This window comes from Rhopalosiphum padi, chromosome 3 (assembly GCF_020882245.1).
Source record: "Rhopalosiphum padi isolate XX-2018 chromosome 3, ASM2088224v1, whole genome shotgun sequence".
Lineage (NCBI taxonomy): Eukaryota > Metazoa > Arthropoda > Insecta > Hemiptera > Aphididae > Rhopalosiphum > Rhopalosiphum padi.
The window spans coordinates 1931960-1941248 of NC_083599.1; the positions used below are offsets into that span (position 1 = coordinate 1931960).

Here is a 9289-nt window from a genome sequence, read left to right on the forward strand (position 1 = left end):
ACGTGAAAATACGACGAAAACCGAATATATGTGTTATAAATAATAATATGCACTATAAAACTACAAATATGCATTCAATATGTATTTAATAGGTAAAAACGTTGAAATATGTAAAATAAAATTGGTGTTATTTTAATAAGAGTGATCGAAATCGGGGAAAATTTTCATCAGATTTCAAAAAGTTTATTCCAATACATATATGCATTTGCATATAAATCCGGTCCCTATTGATGACTCTACCGAGCTTCCATCTGATAGGTGGCACATGGTCTTCTTTAATTATTACAATATCATCAATCCTCAATGGTCTCTTTTTTGTTGTCCATTTTCCTCGATCTTGCAATTGCGATAAATATTCAGCATGCCATCTTTGTCAGAACAGTTGATTCAAGTGCTGTACGTATTTCTATCTTCGCATACCCCCTGGAGTTTCCTGCGTCAAATCCACTTCAGGCATTAACGTTATGGGCCCCCCAATTAGAAAATGGGCTGGTGTCAGTGCTTCTAGTTCTGAAGGGTCATGGCTCATTGGTGTAAGTGGTCGTGAGTTTAAACATGCCTCGACTTGGCACAGTAATGTGTTAAGTTTCCCTAAAATGAGCTTGGTTTCGCCGAGCATGCGCGTTAAGTGGTGTTTAGTGCTTTTTACCGCACTTTCCCATAAACCACCAAAATTAGGAGCAGACGGTGGATTGAAATGCCACTCAATACCTTCTTTGGCTAACATTGGTATACTTTGATTGATCGAAGTGTTGAGCTCTTTCTGGGCACCTATGAAATTGGTTCCATTGTCACTGTATATTTTGACGCAGCGTCCTCTACGTGTCATAAAACGCCGAAGCGCTGCTACAAACGCAGCACTGTCCAGACCTTTTACTACTTCAAGATGCACAGCCCTTGTGGAAAAGCACACAAAGAGTGATATCCAGGCCTTTATTCCGGATATTCGACGCAATCCACTCCGAATAATAAGTGGCCCTGCAAAGTCTACACCTGTTACAGCAAATGGGCGTGAGATTTCGACTCTTTGACGTGGTTGTTGCCCCATCAGCGGCTGCGTGAATTGTGGCTTTGCTTTCGCACATCTTACGCATCTCAATATGGCCGATCGTGCCGTAATTCGTCCTTTTATTGGCCAGTAAACACGTCTAATGTCCGCCAACAGTGCCTGTGGCCCACAATGGAGTAACTCCCGATGTCTATGTTCGAAGATCAGCCTTGTTATTCGATGACTAGCTGGTAAAACTATTGGATGCTTTTGGCGTTGAGGAATTTGGGCATGTCGTAGACGTCCACCAACTAATATCAAGCCATCATGCAAATACAGTGACAGTCCCTTTAACTTGCTGTTCCTTGCTAAACCTTTACCTGCTTCCAACTCCAATATCTCTTTTGTGAACACTTCTTTTTGAACTTGCCTTAACACTGCCATCTCTGCTGCTCTCAGCTCGGTTACGGTCAAGTATTTTGGCACTTCCAACCCTTTTTTCATTTTTAGATAACTAATGAACCTTAAAATCCATGCAACTTCACTTAGAAGGCTCCGCCAACACCAACTGACAAGGATTAGGATGAAGAGGCAGTTGAAATCCAAGACTTTCGACGGGGGGAGGATGTTGGCGCCGCATAATAGCGGCATAACTATATTAAATTATATTATATTAATATATTATTATATTGTACGCGCGTTCCGGTTACAATAGCCGTCGCCGATCGACACACGCACACACACACACACTCACGCGCATCAGCCACTATTTTTATATTTATTTTTGTTTGTGTATTATAATTAATTGTCGCGTGAATTATATAATTTGTATTACGTAAATTACGACGGCGTGTTATCTGCCGCCGTACCGACTCGCTGGTGCGCGCAGTTTTTAACACGGCCGCCGTAATCTGAACCAGTCTCGCTCGTACTGTTGTTACGCATTGTCAACCCGGACCATATTATATTTCGTAGGCGCGAATCGCCACTTATTTCATTATTATATTGTGTACGCGCGCGAACCGCCGTATTAATTGTGTTTATGTTAAGACGCTAATCGTCCCAATTATTTATTTGGATTTTATTTTATATTTTATTATTTTCGTGTCGTGTGTGTCAATTTTTCTATAGGCATAGGTAGCGGCTGGCCAGCAGTGCTCCGACAAAACTGTGAGTTATATTTATTTATTTAGTATTATATCATTGTTAGACTTACTCTATTGAGCCAAAGCGGCTATACTTTATTGATGTTTAAATTATATTAATGCAATTGTATACGAGTACAGCTCTAATAGCTGCACTTAATATTATATTTAAATATTCTATTCTGTTGGGCCAAAAAGTCCGCATTTTATTACCTTTGTGATTTATTTATTATTCACATTTTTATTGTTGGGCCAAAAGGGCCGTAATTGTTTATTACTATATTATATTTTGTTTTTTACCAATTCTATACTGCGTTACCATTTTCTTAGAGTTACCTTGTCAATTAGCATTAAGTTTACACACATACACACGCCACCCACATACTAGCACTCACAGGTTTTGCTCGGCGACCCTGTCCAACTCCTGTTGGGTGCAATTTACATTATACACACTTTAAACAGGTCGGCCGGTGTATGCGTGCCGTTACGCGAAGTAGTTAGGTAACCCGGCCCGTACAATATTTATAAATCAAAATGATTGGTTATTACTTATTATAATTGCTCATAATAATTGTTGAATCATTTTATTACAACATTTTTATTTTTATTTTTTATTTGGTTGATAAATATATTAACTTATTTTCATTATATGATGTTAAAAACAGAGAACTTTTTATTTTAAACTTACTTAATTTGTTAAATTATGTTAACCAGTTATCACTTACCTATTTTCTTTTTATATCATTACAAAACAGTGGATTATTTATTTTATGTATATTTAAGTTGTTAGAGTTTCTTTAATCATATTTGTTAAATGGACTAATTATTTTATACTTCCTAAGTTTGTTGAAGTTCCTTTTATTATGTTCATTATTAAATATTTATTTTACAATGTTATAATTTGTACGCAATAAAATATATCATTTATTTTGACATAATGACATACTGTTTTTATTTATTATCACTATTAATATTGTGTTTAGGTAAGTTTTTCGACAAGAAGTCTATGAAGTATTGTGAAAGCAGTTATACTTATTATATCTGATATTGTTGATAGTTTAAAGCGTCTTGTACAATAAAATTTAAAGAATTTGCAAAATAGATATAAAATACTTTAATACTTACGTGGATTCTTCTTTATTATTAATATGATTCGGGCTCGTAACGCCAATGTCAACTCATACAATAACAATAACTTACGTGGCCACACGATACAGTATAAATCACAAGCAATTAAAGATAGCTAACAAAAAATACCACTTTTATCGTCAATGCTGATCCAGTAGACACAAGGTGCCAGAATTATTTGTATACTTATAAATTGACAACCCTTAACTAATAATACAAAATAATTAATAAATACATTAATATACAAGTTAGAGTTGCCGAACCATAATTACCAGACGATATAATACGAGTAAAATAAAAAACCATTGCCGATCACAGCACACAATAAAAGGCTATAACAATTACGCACATGGTCTTATAACAAAGAAAAAAAAACTGCCAACGGTGTCGTCTAGAAAAAATAAGTATTGTCTTTAGAGACTAGTTTTTATACATATAATGCTCTATCGTTGCTGCCCTACTACGTGCTACAAACAGGAGAACAGTGGTGATAGAAACTTAGTACATAATGTGCCAAACACACAAAATATAACATACAGCAAAATATATACAAACCCCGCTATAGTTCAATACAAATCAATATATTACATAACAACAATACATTTTGTATTTAATTGTAACAAACGGATTTTATAATTGTATCATTCATTTGAAATGCTGGCTCTTGTAGTACCTATCCTGACTTAACCGATTTAGATTTTTGTTACTTGTGTTATAATATTTGACTTGTTTATCACAACACTAAAACTGAAGTAATTCATCTTTCAATGTTCTCCTTGCGTTTGTGATTTTTAACGCTTATTAATTTTGTTAATCGTCGACTTTTCGTGAAACTCCATTTTTATCACCCCGTCATTCTAAACCACCATCTCTATGTAGGTTTAACATTTTTTGTCTATTACAAGGATTTTTTGATCCAATACAACAAGGTAAATTCAATTTGGGACCATATTTATTTTTTTTCATTTCGGTCTTCTTTGTCTTTTTCAATGCGCAAACACTTTTATTAACATTTTTCCTGGTCGAAATTCGTTTTTTCTTCGTTAATGTTTGAGATATTTCTACTTTATTGTCCAACTCAGAAAACATTTCATTCATATTGTTATTGCCATCGCTAAAACATAATTATTTTTTTATAGCTTACATACATAGCTTACGCGTTTAATCTGTGTTTACGTGAGTAATTGGAGATTTTCAGCAGACGAATGTTTGTTTAATTTTTCTAATTCCGTTGGTTTTTGATGACTTAATAATTGTTCTTCATAATCTTTCTTACTATTACTTGCAGAAACTACTTGTTTTTGTTCATATTCGATTTTTTTATCCTTGTTTTGTATCGTTTCATTAAGTTTCTCCATTTCCATTTTGAATTGATGTTCTTTTAAATAATTTTAAAATTGTTCATATTATTAAAATTATATTTAAATAAATATTATTTTACCTCGTATTTGAAAGTTTTTCAATTCATATTCTTTATACAGAATTGCTGTTTCATATGTTTCTAATTGAGCGTTAGCGTCATCCAATTGTTGTTGGTATTGCTTCCTTGTGTCATCTAGACATTTTTTTATTATCATATCCTTATTGTAATAAATCTGTTCTGTGTCACATAATTCTTTCTTTGCTGCCTTTTCTTTTTTTTTTAACAGTAGTTTCATTTCATTCAGTTGACATTGAAGATTTTCTTTATCAAATAAAAAACCAAAACATTGTGTTGAGACTTTTGATTTACCAAAACAAGAACAATTATCAGAAGCGCTAACAAGAGATGTTTTCTTGAAATCCATCTGGCATGGATTATTGCCAATTTTATCGGAATCACATGAATTAATACAACTATTACAGTTGTCACACTGTTTAGATTTGCAAGGATTGGAATTATTTGTAATAGAGTGAAATGTTGATGTTATAGGCTGACATATGATCGGACACATATGTGTCTGTGAACCAGCGTCGACTAGGTTTAAATGTATTATTTGTTCACCATCATTAGCATTTCTCGCAATCTTACATGACATCAAATTTGGATTACTGAGTCTGTAATCATAATGTATACCATTATATCATAAATATAGAATAATATAATAAAAATATCATCACAATCCTTATTTTTAATTTCTTAAGTTAAATAAATTAAAGTAAACCTACATTTTACAAAATATTTCGTAGGTTTAATTTTACGACTGTATCGTTGAGAATAATAAGCCAATTTTATTCAGTGATTTTTGAGAAATGATATAAATTTAAAATCACGTATACAGTAAAAACAAATATTTTAAATATATTAAGGAACAAAGCCTAAATAATAAAAAATAACCATTTTCATAAAATCTATAAATTAATAGATACTATGATTTACGAAACCAATAACCTGTTATTATCGACAATCAGACACTTTTCTTGAGGACACGAATAATCATACATTATACTACAATATTTTTCATTTATTTTATCTTTAAGATGCGTTTCATTATTTAATTTTAACTTTATCTCTTCTAGTTCTCGTTCAGTGCGTGTTAGTTTTTCAGTCGTTGTTTCCAATTTCGTGTTAATACATTTTACCTCTAGATCAAAATTACTTATTTCATCATTTGCAATCAATAGTTTCTCGTTGCATGCAGCTAAATCTTTTCGTACGTGATTCTCCGCTTTGTTGACACATATTATGGATTCATTTAATTCGTTGATTTTTTCCAAGAATTTACAGTTTTCACTTTTCAGTTGATCACATTCCTGAGTTAAACTATGGAGTGTCATTTTATATTCTCTCTCGATTTCGTTAATTTTAGTTTCTAACATTTTAATTATCTTTTGAGATTCTGATAGATCTTTATTACTTAACATACATTGATTTGTTAAAATATCATGTTGTACTTTATAACATTGCATTTCTTTTTCATAGTTTTCAATGTTATGTTCTAATTGTTGAATTTTTTGAATCTGGCAATCGTTTTTATTTTTTAGAGATTCTTTAGTATAAGCTAGTTCAGATATGGTAATAGCTAATTTATTTTTTTGTGTATTAATCATACTATTAAATTCCTTTAGTTTTAGTTCTGCTTCATATTTGTCGGTTTTAAGTATAGAAATTTCCTCTGTATACAACACTTTGTGGTCTTCAATACCTTTTATTATAGTTTCCAAATTATATATTTTTTTGCATAAATCATCAATATAAATAGCTTTCTTGCAATTATAATTTTTTTCATTTTGTAAATTATTTTCAAGATTTAAATTTAGTAAAATTAAATCGTTACATTTATTGTTACAAATATTATTTAATTTTTTTGATTCTCCTAACTTTTTTTCCAAATTTCTTAATTTAAATTCCATCTCCTGTTTAATTATTATTCCAGCTTCAATAATTTGACATTTTTCACTTAATTCTCTTTTAATACATTTACTTTCGTCAATCCTCAAGTTTAAACAGTATTCCACGTTGTTTAACTGTTCTTTTAGCTCATCTGATTTTTTCAACAACTCTTTATATTCTATTATTTTAGACAATAAATCTTTTGAAACTTTGTCTATATTACAACTCAAAAAATTATTATGTTTAATGATTTCTTTGAGTTTGTCTGCGAGAATAGATAAATCTGTTTTCATTCTGCATAACTCAGAATCTTTATTCTTAGATATTTCTCGTTCTTCGTTTAATGTTTTAAAACAACATTCAAATTTCTTTTGGTTATATTTTAACGCTGAACTATATATTTCAATTTCCTCGATTAAAGAATAAATATTAATACTTGATTGTTTCAATAGTTTGTTATTTGGATTGCATGGTTCTTTTGAACAAAATTCCTCAATTTCACAAAACAATTGTTGTGCTTTACAAGTAATATTATTTTTATTTATACAGTCTGGTAGTGGTTTGTTTTCATATGAGCATTTAGTAATACAAGAATTTGAACAATAACTTGGCCTTTCCTAAACATTTACAAATTATATCTGAGTTATTTACAATATTTATTAAAAATACACATACCAATTTAATAACTTCATTGTTTTTTTCAGACAACAAAGAACTTAACAAATTTATTTTTTCTAAATCATTTTTTTCGTGGTCATTCCGCATTAGAATTTCATCAATAAAACTATTTATGGTTTAACATGTTTAAATAATAAATAATTTAATATTTTTTAGTTTTAATATTTACTGGTTTCCATTTCCTAAGACTTGTTCATCATTTTTTAAATGTTGGTTTTCCGTTTTTAGATTCGTTTTTTTATTAAATATGGTACAGCTATCAATCAAGTAATTAGAATTATGTATACACTCTGCTCCAATACAATTATCCATACCTTGAATTTGAATAGATATTATTATTATTTTTTTTTTTTATCATGTACGAAATTACTAAAATAATTGAACTTAAACAATTTGTTGTTCATATATTATAATTATAATATCGTTTGTTTCTATGGAAATTATAATTCTAAGAAGTAATCAATTTCTTAAATTATTATGGCTCAGAGATTATAACGAAGAAAAATTAAATTGTAAGAAAATAATTTGAACAATTTAATAATGACTTAGATAAAAATAATGGAATACTTGACATAATCATAGATATAATTTTATTTGAAATTTATAAACTAGGTAATACAACTTTAGCTCTAGAAAATTGAATACAATTTTTTTTTTAAATTTACGATCATAGTTTTAGACCTGTTCAAATTTTGGTAACTAAGGGTCGCTGCAACTCGTTTGCGTACATTTAACATATTTTACCTGAACATCGATGACTGGCTTGCTCATAACGAAGTCGGTCGTTTATCTGTGGATCCGGACATTTCGGCTTGGAGCCATTTCAACATAGCGACTTTAGATTTTTTCATAAAATAAATTTAATCGCGTTTAGATAATATAGGTAATGTTAGCATTAAATCTGTTGTAAGTACTTATATAATTTATCAGTTTTTATCTTACTCTCATCGGTTGCATGCAGGTATACTGTATTAACTGTATATAAGCTTATAAAAGTGGAATTATATATTCTATAATATAGAAATTACTGATTCCCGTTTTCTATTATACCTACTCGTCAAAGAAATCTCGTAGTGTTTGTTTTCAAGTCAATTGACATAATTATTTAATACAAATCAATTTATTGTTCTACTCTTATACTGGATATTTATTGAAATTATAAAAAAATCGTATAATAACCGGATGTTATTCGTGCTGACTTTTATCACTCGTCTCATCAGCAATTATTGATATTTTTTGTTTTCTTATTTTTTCTCTAAACTGATTTATAATGACATTAATAATTAATATATTAGGTAATTTTGGATTAAACTGCTACATTAAGAAGAATTTATTGGTACTGCATCATACTTTGATAAAAGTGTTCCAATATCTTTAAATATTAGTTAAAATTAATATTGTTATAATTTTTACGCAATATTGACGTCCTTCAATATCTAAGCCAAAAGTTATGTTTATTAATTGATTCATTAATTGTCTATTTTTTAATCTTTGTAGTTCTTTCTTTGGTCATATTTGTTATTCTTTTTCATCTAACCTTACGTTATTGGTAAATTTTAAATATGAACTCGTATTACCATGAAACAAATTTTTATATTACTTAGGTATGTTTTGAATGATTATTGAAAAACATGCAAACTCTTAGAAGTCCCTAGCCCTAATTATTATAAATAAAACAATTAATAATAAAACCCTTTATTATGTTGTATTTTAATTAATTGTATAGACTATTAAAGTATTAAGCAATTAAAATAAATTAGAAGAAACTCACAAAACTGGAGACACAACAACAAAATATTACAAGAGCGTCACACGTTAAATGATAAAAATATTAAAATCGTATCGATAATAATAATATTATTACAACGTACGACGTATATAGACATACAATAAATATTTTACCCTGGTCTAAATATTAAGTGGACAAATAGGACTTGTTAGTTTGGTCAAAAACAATTATTTCAATTTTGGACGTGTAATGTTTTAGATAATATTAAATTTGTTAATCTATTAATTATAAAAAATGAATATGTTCGG

The 9289-nt window shown here is 29.6% G+C and overlaps 2 protein-coding genes across 2 annotated transcripts; both read right to left on the minus strand.

The window, feature by feature from the left end:
• Positions 1–406: 406 nt before the first annotated feature.
• Positions 407–1492, minus strand: LOC132923983 (uncharacterized). The gene has a single exon (XM_060988023.1). The coding sequence runs from the start codon at positions 1490–1492 to the stop codon at positions 407–409; it is 1086 nt and encodes a 361-aa protein (XP_060844006.1).
• Positions 1493–3843: 2351 nt separating this feature from the next.
• Positions 3844–7564, minus strand: LOC132923985 (putative leucine-rich repeat-containing protein DDB_G0290503). The gene is made up of 6 exons (XM_060988024.1): positions 7422–7564; positions 7250–7358; positions 5633–7191; positions 4703–5298; positions 4438–4639; positions 3844–4375 (listed from the first exon to the last, which is right to left on the minus strand). The coding sequence occupies exons 1-6, from the start codon at positions 7562–7564 to the stop codon at positions 4114–4116; spliced, it is 2871 nt and encodes a 956-aa protein (XP_060844007.1). The 3' UTR covers positions 3844–4113.
• Positions 7565–9289: the final 1725 nt, after the last annotated feature.

Excerpts from the sequence above, each read along its gene's own strand:
- LOC132923983 (XM_060988023.1), bottom strand. The coding sequence starts at position 1,492 with ATGAAAAAAGGGTTGGAAGTGCCAAAATACTTGACCGTAACCGAGCTG.
- LOC132923985 (XM_060988024.1), bottom strand. The coding sequence starts at position 7,564 with ATGGATAATTGTATTGGAGCAGAGTGTATACATAATTCTAATTACTTG. Across the intron at positions 7,192-7,249 it reads ACAATGAAGTTATTAAATTG|GAAAGGCCAAGTTATTGTTC; the intron begins GTATGTGTATTT and ends GTAAATGTTTAG. Across the intron at positions 4,640-4,702 it reads GAAAAACTTTCAAATACGAG|AACATCAATTCAAAATGGAA; the intron begins GTAAAATAATAT and ends ATTATTTAAAAG.